Below are 22,978 nucleotides of genomic sequence, written 5' to 3'. Positions count from 1 at the left end.
TTTAGTTATTCCCTTCCTAACAAGTATGAGAAACAGACTTCAAACCATGGCATCTTTTTCTATTACCTAGCGAAAGTACTAATCATAGTTGGAAGATTCAAATAGCATGGTTAACTGTTGTCAAGAGTGGAAAAAGGAAACAGAAAGGGAGAAATATGCAAACGCACAGCTCCTTTGGAGAACAGTCTGAACCAAGCATCTCCCTCTCCCTAATACAACTCTCAGTGTTGCTGGAAAGCTACACTTCCCCCCTCAAGACCCAAACGTAACAAATAATTTTACTTTTATAAATGCTAAATAAGTAGATAAATCAAAACACCAGGACATTTGGTGTAGCTCTAGACACATTAAATCTTTACTTCTTAGAAACAAAAATGAGGGCTAACAGAATGCTTCTAAGGACAAGAAAAGGACAGAATATTATTAAATACATTTCACTGTTGCAAATTTTGTTGTTCAATCACATTCAGCTGTATGTTCATAGAACGTAACATGAGAATTACTCTGCGTGTACAAATTAAAATTGCTCTTACACTGGACACATATTGCATGTGCACAAACTGTAACTGGCGAACAGGGCTAGTCTCTGGCAAGTGAAAAGCAATAATTGAACTACCAAACTAAGGAATCAGAAAGTGTTTTGAGACTACTTCAACCTTCCCCTTATCTACAAAACCTAAAGATGTACAACTGGCGCGCTTGCAAGTTTAACAGAAAACACACAAGCGGGTGCAAGGTGAACGTATTTTATTAAAAGAAATTCTGGCAAGGAGAAAGCAGAGCCTTTATTCGGTTACAGAGAGGCTCTTGCTTCAGAAAAATTAACGAAAGCGAAAGCACACGTCCTGGACAGCTGCCAATATAAAGTTTATTTTATCTGCTAGCTTCTAAGCGCTTCACCTCTTCAAGCCAAGCCACAACGTCACACGGAGTCCTGGGTAACTTTATTCCAGCGTTTTGTTGCTGTCATTTTAAAAGAAAAGTAACCGCTCGAAGCTGCAGTTAGCAGCAGAGGAACGGCAAGTGGGGAAAGGGGCACTTCTAGGAAGCCTTTTTTCCGCTCAAAATTGTCCTCTTCCCCTCAAGTCAAGAGGGGAAAGGTACCGGATGCCCCAGAAAGGCCAGCCGGAGTACCTGAGTTCACCGACACTGGGTCAGCCACCCACCCACAACCGTTCAGCGCTGCATGTGCAAAGCCGCTGCCCGGGCTCAGCCACTTTCGAAGCAGGGTCTCTCCGGCAAGGCTGGGGGAAGCCAGCTGCGGCTCGGCCACCAGACCCGGCCACTGAAGCAGCCCCCGCTGGAGAAAGAAAATATCGGGCACGATGCATAGCAAGGGGGCCCCCTTCTCCACACACCCCAAGACAACAGAGGGCAGAGGAAGCCCCAGCCGCTCCTCACCTGATGCTCCTTCACCACCTGGCTGAGGCAGGGATACCGCTCCGAGATCCACCGGTAGAATTTGGGCACCCCCATGGCCGCGGCCGCCGCTCACTCTTCACCTCAGCTGCCCGCTCAAGCTCCAGCAGCGCCGGACCCAAAAACAACCTCCCCTCCTCGCAGCCGCGAAGCTTCCTTCCGGCAGGCCCGGGAAGGCCATAGAGCAGCTCAGGTATAGAGCGCCCCATTCTGCGTCAAAGGCCGAGTCAGGCTGACTGGGAACGCTTTCCCCTGTCGGAGGCATTCAGAACTGCAGCCACTTTGCGCCCAAGTTAGTTTTCCAGCGTAGGAGGCGGCGGCGGCGGCGGCTTCCGCCCCATCCGGCTTCCTACAACGTATGAGGAGGTGGCAGGCCCGGGGGGCCCCCAACGAAGATGCCATCTCCCTTCTCCTGTCCATAACCCTGATTCAAACCAAATCACTTCACTTCCTGATACCATAAAGAAAATAAGAATTGTTCATCAGCTAAGATACCTTCACCTAAGAAACAGTAAAGGAGCGGCGCAAGAGGCGGAACGATTAAATATTTTATTTGTGATTTACGCTATACAGATTGAAGTAAGATATGGTGCAAAAATAAAAGTAAACAGAATTAGACTCCCCAGCCAAAGGGCCTATCAAAATACTGAAGTGCACTATAAATTAAATTCACGAGATCTGAAGAGCTTGGGAATAAGACACATTGAATCAAGTGATGTCAGTCTAACCAATGACTACAGGTGGACCTGTCCACCTGCATGAATCTATCTTTTAAAAGTTTTGGGAACCAGCAGATGTCACCTGTTACAGGAGTTTATTTAATAAATTAATTATTCAGCAAAGCCTCCTGGTAAGCTGCAGTACTGCAGCCCAAGCTCTGCTCACGACCTGAGTTCAATCCTGGTGGAAGCCAGGTTCAGGTAGCTGGCTCAGGGTTGACTCAGCCTTCCATCCTTCTGAGGTCGGTAAAATGAGTACCCAGTTTCCTGGGAGTAAAGCGTAGATGACTGGGGAAGGCAGTGGCAAACCACCCTGTAACAAGAGTCTGCCAAGAAAATGTCATGATGCGACATCCCACCCCCGCCCCCTGCCATGGGTCAGTAATGACTCAGTGCTTGCATAGGGGACTACCTTTACCTTTTACTTTAATTATTCAGCATGTGATATGAACTGTAGCAATGAGGCAGAAAAAAAATTCTCTCGTTTTCTTCACTCATTTATTTATACCCTCTATACCTGTTTATATATGTGTGTTATTGTGCTGTCACGTCACCTCCAACCTATGGCGACCCTATGAAGGAAAGAGCTCCCAAACGTCCTATCGTTAACAGACTTGCTCAGGGCCAAGCTACAAGTGACGAATGACACTTGAACAGCAAGTGTATTCCTCCCTGTTCACTTGCCCTCCACTCAATCCACTTGCCATTCAAGTGTCATTCGTCACTTGTAGCTTGGCCCTCAGATGCTTCAAACTGGAGTATGTGGCTTCTTAAAAGCCTTCATAAAGCAGGAACAGAATTCTTTAGCCCTTTCCAGCAAAGCTGATCCTGCCAAAAATGCTCTCCTGTCTATTAAGAATTCTGGAAACTCCTGTTATCTTATACCCCTGAATGGTATCCAATTCATCCATCCATCAGTTTGCACAGCCCTTCACTATTTATTTCTATACCCATACCTCTAATTTTATATATTTTTTTATTTATACACACCTGTCTATCAGTATAGGATGCACTTCTTATATATGATGAAGTGGGCTCTAGTTCACAAAAACGTCATGTGACAATAATCTTTAGTAAGTAAATTAGTAAGAAAACTACCTCAGTTTACCCTTGTACCTTTATCTAGCACAAAACCAGGAGCAAAATAAGGTGCTGCTTATATAGTGGTGCTGAATGAGAAGTCCACCCTGAGATCACTAGAATTGATTTTAATGATTTATCTTTTTAAAAGATTAAGTTGTTTGTCACATAACACAGAACTTAATACCTGCAGAAACAAAGTATAGCAATACAAACATCGAAAATCAGCAACCCAAAAGAAAAATTGTGAAAGACTAACTAAAAACAATGAAACACTATAGCATGAATTTTAAATATATTGTGTAAACAATTCGTGTCTTGTGCTTATTAAATTTTACATTTCATACATAAATTGCTTTCAATATATTTATACACACCATCTTTTTTTGTCTTCCACCCTACCCTCTTTGATCTGTATGTGTCAATTACATCCTATGAACTCGGTGTTTTGAGTTGCTGCTGAATACGCCGTATCTTGCCTTGAATAGCACTTTAAATGACTTTTTGCATCTAGTTCATAGGAATTGATATGAATGCATGCACTAGCACTTTATGTATAGTCCTTGAGGTGGGAAGATTGCATTGGGGGGTGGGGAAGCAGGAAACCCGAATTTCCCCCCTAGTCACATGCTTAAGCTATAGTAATGTTTCTCTGTGGCGTTTAATCCAGAAAGGTGTTCACTATTCCACATTTATAAACAAGAGTCCAGTAGCATCTATAAGACTAATAAAATTAGTGATAGGGTATGAACTTTTGTGAGCCACAGTTCACTTCTTTAGAAGTGAGCTACGAGCAGTGAGCTCTGGCTCACAAAAGCTCATACCCTACCACTAATTTTGTCAGTCTTACAGGAGCTACTGGACTCTTGCTCTTTTCCACTGCTACAGACGGACTAACACAGCTACGCATCTTGATCTACATTTGTATACACTAATGCTGATTACCAAGCTTGTAAATAAGTGGAGAGAGGAGGAAATCACCCTTCTGCTACTTCAAATGATCTTTGGGAATTTTTATTTATTTCGTTTATACCCTGCCTTTCTCCCCAATGAGGACCCAAAGTGGGTCACGTTGTTCTCTTCTTCTCCATTTTATCCTCACAACAACCCTGTGAGGTAGCTTAGGCTGAGAGTGTACGACTGGCCCTTAGTCAGCCAGTGAGCTTTCATGACAAAGTGGGGGTCTGATGTATGACTTCTTCCGTTTTAGGCAACAAACCAATACTTTGTGTACTCGAGGATCTGTTTTTTGTGGGGACAATTGTGCAGAGAGGAAGGGTGGTGGTTTGTCTGTATGCTCTATGCTTTATTGATTATATGCTATTTGTTATGCATAGGTCTGATCCACAGAGGGGTTTTTTAATGTTGCTGTTTATTATGTGACTGCATGGATTGTATTTGGAAGCCACCTCTGAAGCCTATGGCCAAGAGGCAGAATAGAAGTCCAATGAAATAAAAATATTCCATTGGTGTTGAGGGACTTCCAGAAGCAATTTTGAGATGCTTAATGGGGCTAAGGCAAGGAATGCTGGCATGTCCCTAAAGGGCTCTCTGCATTGTGCTCTGTTTGAAATTGTTCTTAACACTAAAGAGCTACATTAACGGTGCGATCCTAAACCAAGTTACTCCAGGTCTAAGCTCATCAATTTCAATAAGCTTAGACTGGAGTAACTGTTTAGGATTGTGCTGTAAAAGAAATAAAATAGTTTCAGGTAGGCAGCTGTGTTGGTCTGCAACAGAACAGCAGGATTTGAGTCCAGTGGCACCTTAGAGACCAACAAGATTTTGAGGGGATGAGGTTTTGAGAGTCAAAACTCAGTTCTTCAGAGACCTTCTTCAGGTATCTAAAGAAGGGAACTCTGACTCTCAAAAGCTCGTACCGTGAAAACCTTGTTGGTTGGTCTCTTAAGGTGCCACTGAACTCAAATCTGGCAGAAGAACTAAAATAATGTCAAAACGTTTGGTCTTGATTATTTTGTATATAAAAATCAGAGACAGATATTTTAGTAAATGCACTGTATTCAAAATTTTAAAATAAATATTCCAGCTCTACAATAAATTTGTACAAATGGCTTTCACACACACAAATAACACCTTCATTGGTACAAGTATGTAATACAAAGGTATATAAACGGTGAAATTTAAACAGGACCTCGCATTGCCGAAAATTACCAAGGCAGAAACCATAGAAAATCTTTCAGATTTTTTAAAAAGCCCTTTTACAAAATATTTATAATTTATTTGCAAATGGCAGCATTTTACATGTATGGAGCCCAGCCAAGATACATCTGGCACAGCAAGTTTTCATCAGTTGCATCTTGAATGAGATGGTGAACATGTCCTTCAATCGATAAAGGCAGACCTTTTACCCTATTCCGGTTTTTAATCACACCCTGCAGTCGTTGTTCTATATCTAGGACATGGGTCTTGGCCTGAAAAAAAGCAATCATCATACATTAGACATTTAGATGATACAGGATGCCCTAAAATTAAATCTCTCAGTGGCAGCAGCTGTTTCCCCTTCCACATAACAGCAAGCAGGGTGCAAGTGGAGGGAAAGTGTGGAATAAAAACACATTGCCAGTGTCATTAATGGGGACATAGGGCCTTTTTTACATCAAACTGGCTTGTGATTCACCTTTGCAAATCCAACTCTAGGGAAAAGCAGGAAGGAGAGCCGGACAAGGCAATTAAAACACCATTTGCTCAACCTGAAACATCTCCTTGAGATGTTTGTGTATGTTGCTTTAGCCTTTTGGTGCCATCATAAAACACTTCATGGCATATGTGCCTATGCCCAGGGGCCAGTGTAGCCAGGGAGTATAAAGTAGGAGTATAAAGGGGCTTAGAAGCTCTGTGTGTGTGTGCTTCAGAGGCTCAAAAGGGAACATGGGGACCGAAAGGATGGGCTTGCTTTCTCCTTCCTCAAGCACAGAACATCCATCCCAGCAGGGGATGTCTCAGGTACTATCTGGTTACTCTCCATGTGGTAACTAGACATTTGCTTTCCCGCAAGCCTAATGCAAGGCAACTTCCTATATACTGCCTGCTCTCTGAATTTTATATCCTTTGTAGTTCAATAAAGACCTTTCTTCGATTAAGTCAAGCAAATGATTTGACCTAACATCCTCAAGGTATAGAGCAGTGTGTGTGTGTTTTACAACAGACCTTTTCATTGACAATTTCTCCAGTTTCATTCACTTGGGCTTTTGTATTTCCTTTCACAGGTTTACTCCACTCCACCAGAGGATCGTGGAGGAAAGTCTTCAAGACACTACAAATACAAATAAAGAAGACTGCTTGAGAAAATGAACTGAGTTGTAACTGTATTTGTTATGAAAAAGAAACACCTTCTAAATAGCCCAGCTTCTGCAAAGGGAAAACGTTGTGCAAATATGTCCAAATTTCTTAATGTTTCTTCAAAGATCTTATAGCATCTTCCATAGGGCCAGAGCTGTTTATTTCAGCAGAACCTAATCATGCATCCTAGTATCATTCTCTTATGTTGGTCACATTCAGCAGATGTGCAATTTCTGGCTTTCAGAACTGAGGCATATAATATTCAAATTTAGTTTTCAACATTAGAAAAAAAGGTGGTATGCATGTTTAGATCAATAGTGTCACAGAAGCAGAGGGATAGAACATGGTGGAGGTGAACTCATTGAATACTGCAGTTCATATTTATAAACTTATTCAATACGCTAACACAAAACCCAGTTCATTACTATGTTCATCTATGTAACCATGTATATACCCAGGTAAGGATATTGGTTTGGATCTTAACTACACTTTGTGCTGACAGATGGGACTTCCACCAGTGGTGGCCAGGGGGGAAGCAACTTCTGCCAATTTTTCACTTCTACTGTAGACTCCAGGACAGCATGACAGGAGTCAGAGCTCTGCCATGTGTGTGGGAGGAATACTATCCCCCCCCCCCCCGGTTCTATCTGCAGAAATCCAACATATGAGTTTCATCCTCTGCAAATAGATTGTTACCCATACCTCATTAGTGGTTCTCTCTGATCACGCATGAGTCTCATTAAAACTTCACAAGCCCTTCGGAAGAGACCTTCCGTCCCCATTGGGCCCATCCCATTGACCATGTTATGAGTAAGGCGAAATGGAACTATCTCTGGAAAATCAAAAGTTTCCCCCTTCAAATAAAGAGAAAAAAGTTAATTTAATCAGATAATGCTTCAAGTGGACATTTACCAAGCACTCAACAGTAAATGTGAAACCTGTGCAAGTTATTTAAGCAATCTAATTGACAGGAAAATGGTTTTCAATTCCATAAGGAAAACAGTAAGAGATATTTACATACTCACCTTATTGAACAAACAGTTGAAATCCACATGCACACAATCACCTGTTAAGGAATCAAACAGAATATTTTCTCCATGACGGTCTCCAAGGCCCAGTATGTAACCAACCATCGACATCACTGCAGTAGAACGACAATATGCAGATCTGCTGCTGTACCTAAAGAAAAGAAACAACCTAAGATGCTAGAATCACTTTGCCATTTCTGAAACAAATTCAGGTAAAGTTTCTATGCTCCGGGAGAAAAATATAAAGAATACTTTACTATAAGTCAATATTTTGCCTTCATAACTTTTTGTTCATTAATTTTCTTTAAAGCCCATAGCATTTCGGCAGCACAATCACAACAATACATAGTATTTGTTAGTTCATAATATTTCTATCTTGCGTCTTCAGAATTCTGATTAAGGAGGCTTACAGTTAAAAATCACAGTGTTAAAACATAATGGTAAACAACTAACCAAGAAGTAGGATCAGGGAATGTTCTCAGAAACCATTCATGAAAAATGGGAGGGTGCCGGGGAAGTAGAGTTTCTTTGAAAACTTTCAACTTTTCAAGTAAAGGTGCAGTCTTGGGAATCATACACTGACGTAGTTCCTTTCCAGTCATATGGATACCTGTGAGAGTCAGTTAAATACAGAAGAGTAAGCAGGTTGGCTGGGCAGTGCAATGAACTATACACAGATGCTACTATAGTAGGTAAAAGTAAGGTAAGGAGGTAGAAGTACCATATTTTAAATGTTTAACTACATTCCACTTTCCACCACTAGCACCCCTGGTTTGTTCTACTTGAAAGTTGGGGGGGGGGGTTGTTAACCTTTCTCCTTGTATAGTTTGATTAGGATATTTCGCAAGCCAGCTGTATTGTTCACCCATTCAATTATTCCACATTCCTCATTCAGGGGAATGACAGCATAGGTCCGGATATGGAGTTCTCGTCTACGTGACTCTGCATCCTTTCTTAAGCACTACAACAATATAACAGTAAGTATTAGATCTTTATAAAGCAATATTTAAAATGGTTCACTTGTAAGTCGGGCTCCAGTTTCAGCATTTTTGAAAATGGAGTACACACCCTAATCTTTCCCCCCCTTCCAATTTTCTCAAAAAAGAGTCTTACAATGAACAGTGCTGGGTTCAAAAATATTTAAATGAGCAGAAGACGTAGCCAGAACACAAAAGCCTCTTTAAGCACACTCAGGGGCTCACAGGAATCTAGCAGGTATCATATGAATTGCTTTGGGAACTTGCCTGAGATTCAGAAACAAGTATTTATAAAGTTGCTATTAAATAAAAGGTCAAACACCCCACTGATCTGTGGGGTTAAACTCTTATTTAGTATGTTTAAAAAGAAACACACAAAACAAAAAACTTTGCCCATGCTAGATTACATACAACTGACCTCCTTTCTAACCAGACTGTATGCTATAAAGCCACACTAAGGCTGCATATACTGGCACTGATAGTCATACTGTGGTTTCTGACATGTTCATACTCAGTACATAGTGTCTAGCAACCTAGTTTAAATGCAGTACTGCAGCATGGAATCCCACACAGGTAACCTCTTTAGTTTTGGGGAAAAGATTACATACAGCATGGGAGAAAAGAGATTTAAGAACTATCTTGTGAAGGACTAACCTAACTTTATTTCCCCTTCATTAAACAATATGGAGGCAGAGAGCAATTCACCAAACACTGCTCATAAACAAATCCCACTGGTAAAGACAGACCAAAGAAGACTCACTGAAAATGCCGAGTCAATGGGCAGTTGTGATTAAAAAAGGCAAATTCCATGCTAGGAATCATCATCAGGAAATGGACTGAGAATAAAAGTGCCTGTATAATAATGCCCTTACACAAGTCCCTAGTGTGGTCTCATTTGAAGTATTGTTTACAATTCTGCTGCATCTCAAAAAAAGACGCTGAATAACTGGGAAAAAACTTCAGAAAAGGGCAACAACAATGATCACAAGGGTTGGAGCACCTGCAAGGCTAAAGCATATAGGGCTTTTTAGTTTTGAAAAAAGGCAACTGCAGCTAAAGTGACAGAATTGTAAAAAATGATGCATGGTATGGGCAAATTGCAGAGAGAAACCTGCTCCTGCAATTCTAGAACTTTGCAGTGAGTTCCACCAGTGAAACTGATCAGCAGTAGATTCAAGGAAAGCAAGAGGAAGTATTACTTCACACAGTGGGTGACTTGTGGAACTCACTGCCACAAGATATGGAATTGGCTACTGGTTTAGATGGATTTATAAGGGGACTGGAAAGATGTATGGAGGATAGATTTATTATTGGCTACTAGCCAGGACAGCCAAATGCTGCTTCTGGATATTAGATGCTGGGGAACAGTCAGCAGGAGACAGCAGCTTCATGCAGGTCCTGGCTGTGGCATCCAACTGGCCACTGCTGGAAACAGGACGCTGGGCTTGATGATGGCTCTGATCCAGCATGGCTACTCTGAGGGTCTTATGGAATAATGAGGATAAAAGGGCTTAGTCAGCTATGTTCTAATCAGCCCCCAGCATTGATCACATTTAGAGCAAGAGAACCTTATTTATCAAGGAGTTGAACTCCATGAGTCGACAGTCCTTTCTCAGGTCATCCTTCGGTTTGCACATCATGATATAAGATTTCCCATCTGATCCTTTTAAAGTGATCTTCTTTGGCTTCTGAAGAGATGCAAGAATTTCAACCTACAGAAAAATCAGAAGTGATTCCTTAGTTTATGAAAAACAAGATTTATAACTTGGCACTGGTTTGTACAGATTACTACTCATCTGTACTTCTGCAATGACCTCAAAATTTTGTTTTCCTTAGACACTACTATCTAGATAAATTTTTCAAAATTATAACTCATCCCCCTCCTCACATTTCTTGTCCTTCAGAAGACAAGCGAGTCATCCTGCCTGAAAAACAAATATATCTAGATATGAAAACAAATGCCAATAGACATTTACCGTATCTTCAAAGCCAGCAATATAAGCCCAGCCTCCAGGAAAAGGGTCGTGATTGGAGTGTGTGCCAGGAACTGAAGGGAGAGTAGGTATCATTACTGACTGCAAAGGAATAAGAATCTCACTAAAAGTCTGTTCTTCTACCAATTTCTTTAAACTCTTGAAATGAACACCCATGCTCATTGTGGTGGTGTTGCTATCAACCTGGAAAAGAGCAAGAAACACTGCTCAAAGTAAAACATAAGGTATCATCACCTCAAGATCTTCTACATACAACCTTTATTTCCACAGACAAAGGTTTTGTGGCAAAAAAACCACTTGTGCTGGTAGCACTGTACAAACAGCATCCGTATAAAGCATATAATAGCAAAGATTACTTATTTATACATTTCTTTAAAGTAAGCAGTAGTTATGTTTATTAATTTGATGATCTTATTTTCTTTTCTAAAATTATTTTATGTTTAATTATATTATAGTCTAGAAAATACAGTACTAGACTGGACAATCTTAACAAAGCTACAACACTGAAAATAAAAAAAAACCACAACAAACATTACCGATTTGTTACATAGCTCCAGGAGCTTATCTGTCAGGCGAGCTGCGTCCCCGATAAATTTTCCTAATGATGGCTTCATATGAATAGCATTGTTTAAGATTTCTTTGCATCTATTCACACGCATTGGATAAGAGGACTGCAAAAGAGAACACACACTGTTAGTAACTCAATAAAACCTATTTTCAGTCTTCTGGAAAATGCTCAAAACAGTTGACCTAAATGCAGACATACTTTATTCAATAATCACAAATAATAAATGAAAAAGATTCTATCTTCTCATTAGGATATCTCATGAATCAAATACCCTGGAGACACATAAAAATGCTGCACATGTGACACTTTATTCATTTCAATGGAAGTAGCAACTCCGTATGTGCAAAATTATGGTACTTATACCTTAAATCGAATTTGGCTTGCTTGGGGTAAGTGGGTATAGGGAATTGCATATCTAATTCCCTACTTGGCCCCACTGTACAGATCAATAAATCCTTAGGATAAGGACACGCAGGAATAAAACTGACGAAAAAGATGGGGTTAACACACACACACCACACACACACACACCCATCGAAGCAGCCAACAATATCTGTACTTGTGTATATGTTGTGCAGAAGCCTGGCTGACATATAACAACACAACCTCCATGAAAAATGTTCATTAAAAAGTAGAGATTGGCTGGATTCAGGAAGGGCAGAAAATGGAGGATTGGAAGGGTAAGGGGGAAGCAGGGTCTTTTGCAATGGCTTGGGGCTGAAAATATATCTTCTTTACTTTCAGTCACAAGACAACCCTAATCGGCTGGCTAATAAAATCTTGGGGTTGAAAGAGTGTATCCAGTGATCACCTGGCTAGCAGCTCACAAAACACACACTCGCAGATGTAAGAAGAAAGGGATTTTCCTTCTCACATAAATATTAATGGATCCTCCCACTTGTAATAAACTAAGAAATGCAAATACGCTTATTAAGTTACCTTAGATACAGCAGTCATCATCCACATTGCTTGTTGAGGATAAGCTACAAAAACTTTAGCAATGATTGCCATAAGAACAACAAAGACTTCATTGTGGGAGTGGCAGATTCGGGAGATCAACTGGGAGAAAGCTGTCAAAAACTGGTAAGGAGCCAAAAGTTGTGTGTGTTCTGTAATCACCTTGTTAATTTTAGCCAAGTCAGTTTTCATTTGAGCACGATCATGACGTCCAGCTAAAACAGAACAAACAACAAACTTATTTCACCAAAGAACGAAAATCTCCCACAATTCCAAACCTATGAAGCTACGCAGAAATTTCCACTGATAGTTGAAGGTTCATGAACAATGCTCAAATTATGGTGGGGAGGGGACTGTACATGGAGAGTTGGGAGCCCTTAAACTATACAATCCCCCAACACCTACTGCTGAACAGACCAAAAACGGCCAGATCTTGACGTAATGCCATGTATTCCATCTCCAAATATGAGTGAGGCGAGGACCTAGAAAGCCATCATATAGTGGCCTCTTACCCTTCTTCACTGTTGCTTAGCTGTTAAGGTAGCTACTAGATACAATATATAGTAATGCCCTTTAGCATTCTCCCATGGACAGGCACTTGAGTAGATCTTGCATCCAATATATATTTTAGGAACCTCCCAAGAACTGAGAAGCTACAAACCCCATTCTAATCACAGGTTTGGATCTTACCTACATTTCCATGAGCATGGTAGCGTTTGACTTTTGCTGATTCCTCCTTCCCGCCCATGGCAGCCCAAAATACATCACAAATTGCTCCTTTTGGGGGATTGGGGACTACAGAAATATTTTTGGGAGGTCTCTTGAGCAGGAGTGGGGGGGGGGGGTCAGAAAAAATTATTCACTCAACTTGTGCCCATAGAAATCTAGGCAGGATCCCAGCAACAGTTATATTTCTCTTTGCACCCTTACGGTAATGGCAAAATGGAGAAACTGATGCAAATTTTTAATTTGCTTAGACTTTCCCCCAAAAAAGTATAAATTTGGGCTGAATTTAGCACCAAAAATAAAAAAGATGAAGCATGTCCCTGAATATTAAATACAGCCTTAATATACAGCCAAGTGATGTAGACAATGTGCCACATTCTTTTGTCAGTCTAACAAATAAAAAATATGATTCAAGACAATCGAGACATTGAAAATTTTTAAAATCACCTTACCTTTCTCACATTCGTATGCTTTTGCTCCTAAATCAAGCCACAAAGATAACATTCTGGGCATTGACTGATAGATGAATTGGTTTCCAAAACGTAGAGACCTGAAATGAAAATACTATCATATTTTAATTTCTTTTATATAGTGTAGTTCATTTCTCAGCAGGGTAAGCACTATGCATTCTAACTAAGATGCAGTATTGTGCATCCTTCAATTGCTCACTAGCTGGGAGGCCTACAACCAAAGTGCAAGAGTCCAGCTACAGTGTGTTTTTTTGTTTACAGCTGCCTATACAAAACCCAGAGATTCTTTTTCCCCCCTGTAAAGTATAGAGTCAGAAACAGTAATCTGCCACCACCAACAGTAATTTGCACCACCATAAAGCAATACCTGTGGATGGAGATGTAAGATACGTGTGCAGCTAGTGAAATTAATTTTTGGATTTAGGCCACAGAACCAGAAGAAATGTCACAGGTGATTATGACTGGTCTCCTGCCAGAAGCAGGAAATATAAAACTCGGATGTTTTCTTGGCACCTTTGCATAGGAAACACGCTGATCTATCATCTCAAATTTTACTGTCCTGCACTAAGGAAAGCACATTTCATAGGGTCTAATGCTTGCTTCCTCCAACCTAAGCTACTTTCACACAGGTTAGATAATGGACTTTAATGGTAAATTGCAACTGAATTTTCCAGCCTGAAACGGGAAAATTCAGTTGCAAACAACCACTAAAGTACAGTGAAAGTGCATTATCCAACCTGTGTTGGCTAAAGCAGCCCAAGAGTTACCAGGGATCAAATGCAGAGTATGATACCATGCGCTGTTTTCTATCACGCTTCTCATTTGTAGTACTAGGAAGATTGGTAAGCAAGCATTAGAGAATGGATACATCTATAACACATTTAAATCATTCTTCTCAATAATTCCAGACATCTAAAAAAGTGACAGATGTTTGATATGCATAACATAGCTACAGATTGTATCCTATTAATTACTATCATGCCCTGATCTGGATAGCCCAGGCAAGCCTGATTGCATAAAATTTTGGAAGTTAAGCAGGGTTGGCCTTGGTTAGTAATTGGATGGGAGACATCCAATGAAGACTAGGATTGCTATGCAGAGGTGCAGGCAATGGCAAACCACTTGTTAGTCTCTTGCCATGAAAATCCCTCCGGGGTCACCATAAATCAACAGTGACTTGATGGCACTCTCCACCACCACCAATTACTATCACAGCACATGAATGAATGTGCAACTGCCCCACAGGCACCTTCCCCCAGCAATCCCCTCTGACTTCCAAAAAGTTGACACTGGAAGCCAAAGGTTTCACACAAACTAAAAGCCATGCTTTTTTTGGGAGGCGGGGGGAGGTGCAGCAAGGAGGTGGAAATTGGATGGAATTGCTCTCCCATCTCTTGTGCCAGCAGAGACCTGCAATCTCCAGCATCCATTGCAGGAGCTTCAAAGGGGTTGTTGGGAGAAGGGGAACATGGTGAAGATCTCCATCTACTACCACTTGCATTAGTGGATGGTTAGACCTAATCCTATGTGCGCCTACTATAATAACTTAACATCTAACCTTCCAAAATGAATAACTATATATTTTATCAGCTCTCCTTGTTTTTCCATTTTATTTTCAGTTACTGTTGGCATCAACTTATCATAATATTTAGCAAGATAGAAGTGTCCATTCTCCCACTCTGGCAAGCAAGTAGTGACATCCTGAAAAAAATGAGGGAAAATATTTAAAATATTAAATAAGTACTTTGTTCCAAGACAATGAACAAATAATGTTTAATAAAAGGCAAAGTTGCAAAGATCCACTAATGTAAACTATAAAGCAGTACTACAAAACACAAAACAGCCTTCTTGAGTAGGTTTTATACATTCTTCCTTCATTAACCAAGAAAAGTATCAGGCTATTTCAAGAAGCATTCATCTTTCAGGTTTCTTCTGATAGATGGCAGAAGACAGATATGCAAGGGGTAGGCAAGCCTTGTAATATTTCCAAGATTGCAGGGAGTTTCAACAGACTAGGTGTATTTGCTGTTTAGAAGCATCAAGGTGCTTATAATCATTTTCCTGGTAGCAAAGATGGTCTTTTCCAACAATTTCTGGGCGTGCATCTGAAGCATACTTCAAAAGTATACCATTTGTATTACCTTATATTTTTTCATGATTGCATTACTCTCAAAGTTGGCAGTTTCTTCCATAAATCTGCCCACCAGTAGCAAGGCTTCTCCGTGGATGAGCTTACTTTTAGTGTCAGATGGTACCTGATTATCCGGAAAACATAATTCAACTCCTTTCTGAAGAACAATAAGGCCCTGATGAGCCTCACCCTATTAAGGAAAAACCAAGCACAATACTATAGCATTTACTGTATTAGTGTTAGCAAGAGGCATTACAGATGTCCCTTAATGGCATCTGTAAGGACTCATTACAGATAATGTATATATTAATTCACGCAAAGACGTTTTACTCATCTTATCCATTAAATAATGTATTTAGGAATGCAACTGCTGTAGGAAGTTGGTAGAAATAGTTACAAGCTACATCAAGATATTGCCATAGTTACACAATCGTGACTGCATTTTTTCCAGCTGATGATCACAGCAATCGATGCATTTGACTGCATGTACTACCCCCAATGTAGCCAACATATGTTCATGCCAATATACGTACACAGTCTTACCTAAACAAAAGCCAGTCCTTCATCTGAAGACACTTAATATCAGCTACACTTCTTTGCAGAAGCAGAACACATTGGTGTGGCTGTTAAGTTGTTCAGTCTGATTTCTGGTTTACCTACCTTGGACCATAGCCACTTTGCTCTTTCCACATACAATTCAGACAACTTGGATTTCCCCGCATTAAGGAGAGCATTATACGCTGTTTGATGATGACCAGCTTTTCGGGCAACTCGGGCGCTCTGAAGCCAACATTCTCCCATCTCTTCACTATAATCCACTCTGCAGGGATTTTTTAAAAGAAAATTATAATGACCCACTTGGAGTCCAGACCCTTGAAGAAGCTTAGCAGTGAAAATATTAACCAACTTTAAAGGTTGTGATTTTGGGTCTAGCTCATTCTTACACTGGACAGATACTTCTAGATCATACACAAAAAACAAAGGAAGCAACCAGGATCACAGATTCACAGGCTCAGGAAATATCAACTAATCTGATTATCAACTAATATCAACTAATCTGGATAGCCAATGAGGTATTAGTGAATAACAGCACTGAAATGGCAGACCTAGATTAAAACCTTAGTCAGGTATGAAGTTACCTCTCAGGCTATTTGTGGTGGAGACTGCCGTCAAGTCATAGCTGAATTATGGCAACCCATGATGGGGTTTCCAAGGCAAGAGACTGACAGGGGTGGTTTTCCACTGCCTGTGCCATAGCAATCCTAGTCTTCTTTGGAGGTCTCCCATTCAATTACTAACCAAGGCTGACCCCGTGTAGCTTCTAAGATCCAATGAGATCAGGCTTGTCTGGGCTACCTAGGTCAGGGCTTACAAGCCATTACAGGGACAAAATAAGTTAACTTATTTTGAGCTCTTTGTAAATAATAAGCATAGTGCTGCTCCAGTTTGGGAAGTAATTGATAGTGGGGGCTTTCTTTGTTTAGATAGTTAAGTTTTAGACAGTTTTAATCTGTAATTTGCTTAACAAACGAGAAGCCCCACACAAAATATATGTACCTGTGATGGACTCAGCTTCAGATGCTGAGATTTCCAGAAGTGAAAGTATGATTGACATGTTTCCTCCCCCCGACCCCACCCCACGTGGCTAGCCTGAAATGGCAGTTGGGGATGGAATGTTGGGGAAGCTGTCAGTTGGAGCTGAAGAGTAAACAAGAGAGTGAAAGGGAGTTGGAGCCTGGCTTTAGACCAGAGAGGGTCAGTCCGAGAATTCTCTGTGAGAGGAAATAACGTTTGTGAAACGCTTTTAGTCCTAGGACTAAAGTGGGGAAAACCAGCACTAACTCCTGCTTAGACTCAAGAGATCTGGGAATTATAGAGGGCCAAGGAAGTGGGTAGAGAGGAGTCTCCTCTTCAGTGCCAGGAACAGGGTTATAGTTCATAACTGTAACGCCTGCCCAGTATCTAGGAAGGGTTTGTCTCAGTGGATCACCCTTAAGTCTGGAGAGGAGGGAAAGTTGTGCTGTGTTTGTATTGGAGTATATAAAGTGTAACATCTGTGAAGCAGTGTCAACCTCTGAAAGAAGCCAGCAACCTAGTGTTATTCCAAGTGTTTTGTGCCTCACACCAGTGAAGTTGCTGTATAAAAACCTTTCTGTGACTTAAGTTCCAACACCTGCCTACCTGTCTTCTGACTTTACCTACTGTAAATAAACCTTCAGTTGCGTTTTGAACCTCCCCAAGCCTTGTTTGCCAGTTTTTGCTAAAGGGAAGTGTGAACCCCTGATCTATCCCCTACTAAGACTTGGCTGGGTAACCGTCTTTAATATTTCCTAAGGGTGGGAGAAGAAGGAAAATTGAAGCTTAACATCAACCATGTTACCAGAGGCTTCCCAGCCCAGTATACAGCTTCATAGGCTTAAAGAGGAGAAGTTTTACCTCAGCGTAGGGGAAGGTCAGCCTAAGCCTGAGTTGGACGTGGGTTTGCGGCAGTACCCTCACCTTTTAGTGAGGCTAAGCAAAGTTCTTCTAAGTGCCAAGATGGGTTCTTTCGCTCTGTACGAATTTTGTGTCATTTCTAGCCGAGCATGCCAGTTCAGAGAATCTTTACTGTAGTCACTATTAGGTTGCTGAAACATTGGTGCAATATTGTGCTCCAGCTCACACAGCATGTGTAACCTATGTTTAAAAACAAAACAAAACAAAAAGGTCACACAACACACTTTAGAAGGTGTTTTCCATTTTCACTGCCATAACTGCCCACATAAATAATCCCCTTACAATAATCCCCTTGCAAGAACTCCTTTCGGCAAACCATAAGCATTAATGATTCTTCTTTGTCCTGGTTCTTTTAGAAATTCCTTGGAAGGGCTAGTTGTAAACAGGAATTCCACTGGGAACGTTATGGTTTCCTGCCTACTTTATCATGAACTTTCATGAAAACACATGGCGCAAGGACATGATTAAAGAAAAGTTATAATTCAGTACTTACTACCTGACACCTGCTCTAATAAATGCACACTATTGACCATATTATGCCATCATACTTTGCTCAAGGACTTTTTAAAAAAGCATGTGTACATATGCTGAAATTCTTGCTTTGGTTAGCAATGAGGAGGGCAAGGGAAAATCCCAAGATAAAGAAATGTTTAATTTACATTAAAGAATATACATTAAAAACTTTGCTGTCTTGCCACTTGATTATCCTCAGAATGCTGTTCACCAGCATGGCCCAGAGGGCGAGCTCCTCCCCCTCATAGTTGCCACACCCATGTCTTTGGGCATACAGGTGCCCCACTCCCAATTCTGGCTCTTGCTGGGCTTCCAACATCCAGTGATGACATCCTCAGATACCTCCTTCCCCTTCAAACTGCCTCAAGCTGTTGGGAACCAGCTTTGTCAGAGGGCTCCCAGAATAGCTCTCCTGCTTGTCTGCCTGCTACACAGGATGACTCCATGGCTCAGAGGAAAAGGGAAAGGGCCCTGCATCTCACTGGGGCTGTCATCATGGTACTCCCAATGGGACAGGGTTTGGATGCTATAGATTCTTCTGGGTAGGGGGCAGGGTAGAAGAATACGTCTGAGTATTCAACACATTAACCTGCATTGGATTTTGAGCATATCTGAATATCAAACAGAAAGCAATACACACCTGATAATGTATTCATAACCACGCTGATATGACCCTCTTTCAAAACTTGCTGCTGAAAGAGGAACTATCTGCTCTGCTTGAACAACTTTCAACGTTTCATAAAAAGTAGCAGAATCTTTCTTTTTGGCTGACAGCAACAACTGTCCAAGCCTAACACTCCATGTATTAGAATTCTGATCTGAAAATGGAAAAAAGCAACATTTCATTTCAATGCAGCCCTGTAATACAATATACCTCAGAGAGCTAGAAATTACCGCAACAACTTTGTCTTAAATAAAAGACTATGTTTAAGTGTTATACCATTTATTCACCTAGTAATTTCAATCTTTGGTATTTCATTGGTGAAAGACATTTTAGGCAAGTTTATAGATGAGGTACTTGGGATTTTCTCCAAATATGAATCTTCAAAGTTTTATTATTTTCAGGATTTGGAGAAACATTCCTCATAAAAATACCTAAAAGGTCCTTCTTTCAGAAAGAAGGGAATAATTGCTAGTTTAAAAATGCAAACATCTTAAATAAAATGCATAAAAACAACCAATTCGTATGGTGTAAAAATAAAGGGAAATTACATATTTACATTACTGCTGGGTATTCTCTCTGCTCTAGACAGTTACCTGCAGCTAAGTAGTTTTCCAGAGAATCCCACTGTGCTAGTTTCCAGGCTGCCTCCACTCTGTAGGTGTTTAACTCAGGTGTCCATTCAGCTCTATTTAAATATAAAACAAAATTGTTTCATTATACATAACACAAAAAGCTCCGTATTTTCTGTTACTTTGCACTGCACTATTATATTTTGTTAGCTACAATGAGTGATATTTATTGTGAAAAGACAGCATGTAAATTACAGAAAAAAACAAACTCTGTGTTGCAAATATAATTAAAGAAGGCTGAAGAAAAACCAAACACCTTGTAAGTAAAGAAAATTGTGCACTCTTCTTTTTTTGTTCAGCAGCCAGAGCTGAAGACTGATGTTAATCTCTGGATATCTGATTTTTAAAATACAGTTTACTGAAGGGCATTTCTGCAGAAAGAAAGGGAATGGTTCAACCAAGACCCCATGCTGACAAAAAACAGATGTATCACCTAGATATGTATGTAAAGTGCTGTCAAATCACAGCCCATTTATGGTGACCCCTGCTGGGGTTTCAATGCTGGAGACTAACAGAGGTGGTTTGTCATTGGCTGCCTCTGTATAGCGACCGTGATTGTCTTTGGTGGTCTCCCATCCAAGTACTAACCAAAGCAAACTCTATTTAGCTTCCAAGATCTGGCTAACCTGGGCTATCCAGGTCAGGGCATCCCCTACGTGCCTGTTTCTTTATGGGATTTGCTCTTTCTTTCTACATCTACTTCTCCAATGTGGTCCACTGGAAAGGTAAGATTGGCTCCCAGTCACTTAATCATGTTAATAAAGTTTACTCCTAGTTGGGATTTTCAGACCCATTCCAAACCATAGTTAGTGCATTAACCAGTTGCATATGCAACGCTAAACAAGGAAAAAAGGGAAGAGAGAAGGAGGGAGTATGAGGGTAATTCACAGGGTGCAAACTGTGATTTCAGGAAGCCAGCATTTCATCTTCATCTAACCCGTACCTACAAGTATATATAAAAGATTTAAATAGTTTAACCAGGGGCGTATTGGTCATATTACCTCTTAGCAAGGACTCCATTCACTTGAGTGATTACAGTAGACAACTGACCAAGGCCTAACATGGACTTCACCACACCATGATAATGAATAATCTAGAAGTATAAAAAGAAAACCTAATCTAAATACTGTCACATAATTGTTTTTATTCTTTGACCACCTTTTTGAATATGCAATTAAAACTGTAAATAGCACCTGATGATCTATCAATGAAAATTCTGTCTTGAGTTGTTATTTCTCTTAACGGCACTAATATATAAGATACCTCACAGAGTTACAAAGGCAAAAAACAGAGAAATTCCCATCACCAAGGCGCTTACAATCTAACACAGACAATAAGAAAAGCAACAACAAAAAAGGGAAAGGCAAGAGGGGAAGCAGGTACATGCATGTTAAGTTTGGGGGCAGCAGGCAGCCAGTATAATATTCTGCCTGACGCAATGGCCTCAGTTATTACAGATAAAAGGGTGAGACGTGGAAGAGGAAAAATAGTGAAGCAGGATTTAAAAATTTCCACTCACCTTCCCTCCCTTACACATCAAATCAAACAGATCTTTAGCTAGGTCAAAAGAACAGCTAAAAATAAGTTTTCTTAAAGACAAAGGAAATGACACAACAGGAGCAGGGGATTTGCAAACAGCAACATCTTTACCTCAGTATTAATGTACTCACTTTTTGAGTTCTAGAGGGTTCCCTATACAAATACTGATAATAACAAAACCATTATCTAAATGGCCAGTGCAGTAGATGGATAGGCAAACAAATAAGAAATTTACTTTTACAGAATGTAGGCATAAAGTTGGAATGTGTCTATGCATTAGCCACAATGTATGATTTTAATGAAAACATAAATGGAGAAAGATAGATAAGAATCCAGTTTATATTTTACCTGGTCAGGTTCCAGCTGAATTGCCCTGTCATAGCAAGCTGTGGCATCTCTCAGCAGGCCAATGCTTTCATGTTCCAGGATCTGTTCCTTGAGTGATGGCTCTGCCTTCCGTATTGCACTCACTCCTTCTACTCCGTCTGGCTCATGCATAGCAGCATACAATTTCTTTATGGGAACGGCGGGGGGTGGGGGGGACATAGCCATTGGAAATAAATATCAATTCCATGTATGCTAAGAGCAATGTATTCCATGTTTAATTCTCTCATATTTAAAGGTCTGTGATGAACTTTCCAATGTAATAATCAAATGGTGGTGTTGGAAAGGGCCTTCAAGCAATAGCTATATGGTGACCCCTGCTGGGATTTTCAAGGCAAACAGAAGTGGTTTGCCATTGCCTGCCTCTGCAACGCTGGTCTTCTTTTTTGGAAGTCTCCCACCCAATTACTAACCATGACCAACCCTGCTTAGCTTCTGAGATCTGATGAGACCAAGCTTTCCTGGGCTATCCAGGTCAGAGTTTTGTCATATCTAAAAAGTTCTTTTTCCCTTGAAGGATAAGTAGCAGATGCAGAAAAGAGCAGAGCTCCAGAAAAGTACTGCTTCTGAGCACTGAGCACGGCAGATACTGGGGATCTGCCTCCCACTGGAAGCAGAAGGACACTACAAAATCATCAGTGCTCTACGATGAAGAAGTATCCATTGTCTTTGCTAGCTCTCCTCCGTGTATCAATAAAGCAGTTAAAAAAGTCAAAGTTGTTAAGAAAGTCAAATGCTTTTTTCTGTATAAAACAAATTATAGACTGTACTTAAACTGTAGTTCTGCTCCCACTCATTTATTAAGCCTCTATTAAGTTACCTTCATATGAAAGTAATTATTTTCATTATTAGGAAGATTTAAAAATGTATAGATCAGTGAGATAACTGAAATTGGCCACTTTTGAGCAAACTAAAGCAACTTAACTATGCATAATATAACAAAAACCTGCAAAAATCCAAGATGTTCTTGAATGTTTTGCTTCTTTTCCATGATGAATGATTCAAAGTGCATTACTGCTCTTGTGTATGCTTTGGAGCGAAAGGAAGCAGCAGCTAGCGTTTCCTGTGGTATGAGGTCAAGAAAGCGGTCAACACTTTGATATTCTCCATATTCTTCATTTGGCGCTATAGGACAAAAACAGTTTTAGATGCATACAATTAAAACAACATTGTAGATGAAGCAGCTTAAAACATCAACGCTAAATTCATATATTGCTGCGAATAATCTATGATGTAATCAGCTATGGAATTATGTGCCAATGAAGTCTCTGCTGGTGATCAATCGAGTTGCTCTGATATAGTATGCTCGTGACCATTCTAACTATGGAGGGAGTGAAACCATTCACAACAAAAAATTCAAGTAACCAAACAATTGTGTTAACAA

General features: G+C 40.4%; 2 protein-coding genes across 6 annotated transcripts in view; both read right to left on the bottom strand.

Annotated features, from left to right (window-relative positions):
* The window catches only part of XRN1 (5'-3' exoribonuclease 1), a 52,407-nt gene extending 50,861 nt beyond the window's left edge, over positions 1-1,546 (bottom strand). For all 5 annotated transcript variants that reach the window (XR_008597331.1, XM_054983683.1, XM_054983682.1 and 2 more), the window contains exon 1: positions 1,402-1,546. Coding sequence is in view for 4 of the 5 variants with exons in the window: in XM_054983683.1 (XP_054839658.1) it covers positions 1,402-1,476 (75 nt within the window). In the remaining variant the exon portion in view is untranslated. The remainder of the gene's footprint in view (positions 1-1,401) is intronic.
* Positions 1,547-5,093: 3,547 nt separating this feature from the next.
* ATR (ATR serine/threonine kinase) overlaps positions 5,094-22,978 on the bottom strand; it is a 54,287-nt gene continuing 36,402 nt past the window's right edge. Inside the window, exons 28-47 of the mRNA XM_054983479.1 lie at positions 22,541-22,719; positions 21,559-21,723; positions 20,673-20,764; positions 19,636-19,727; positions 19,019-19,196; positions 17,869-18,045; positions 16,030-16,189; positions 15,380-15,559; positions 14,797-14,939; positions 13,221-13,318; positions 12,025-12,257; positions 11,054-11,188; positions 10,500-10,700; positions 10,092-10,235; positions 8,357-8,507; positions 8,000-8,156; positions 7,544-7,697; positions 7,221-7,372; positions 6,387-6,492; positions 5,094-5,650 (exon numbers count right to left, since the gene is read on the bottom strand). Coding sequence (XP_054839454.1) covers positions 5,477-5,650; positions 6,387-6,492; positions 7,221-7,372; positions 7,544-7,697; positions 8,000-8,156; positions 8,357-8,507; positions 10,092-10,235; positions 10,500-10,700; positions 11,054-11,188; positions 12,025-12,257; positions 13,221-13,318; positions 14,797-14,939; positions 15,380-15,559; positions 16,030-16,189; positions 17,869-18,045; positions 19,019-19,196; positions 19,636-19,727; positions 20,673-20,764; positions 21,559-21,723; positions 22,541-22,719 — 3,071 coding nt within the window. The 3' untranslated portion in view covers positions 5,094-5,476. The remainder of the gene's footprint in view (positions 5,651-6,386; positions 6,493-7,220; positions 7,373-7,543; positions 7,698-7,999; positions 8,157-8,356; positions 8,508-10,091; positions 10,236-10,499; positions 10,701-11,053; positions 11,189-12,024; positions 12,258-13,220; positions 13,319-14,796; positions 14,940-15,379; positions 15,560-16,029; positions 16,190-17,868; positions 18,046-19,018; positions 19,197-19,635; positions 19,728-20,672; positions 20,765-21,558; positions 21,724-22,540; positions 22,720-22,978) is intronic.

This window comes from Eublepharis macularius, chromosome 6, assembly GCF_028583425.1.
Source record: "Eublepharis macularius isolate TG4126 chromosome 6, MPM_Emac_v1.0, whole genome shotgun sequence".
NCBI lineage: Eukaryota > Metazoa > Chordata > Lepidosauria > Squamata > Eublepharidae > Eublepharis > Eublepharis macularius.
The sequence above is the reverse complement of the archived record's forward strand: the minus strand, read 5'-3'. Positions and strand labels throughout refer to the sequence as shown.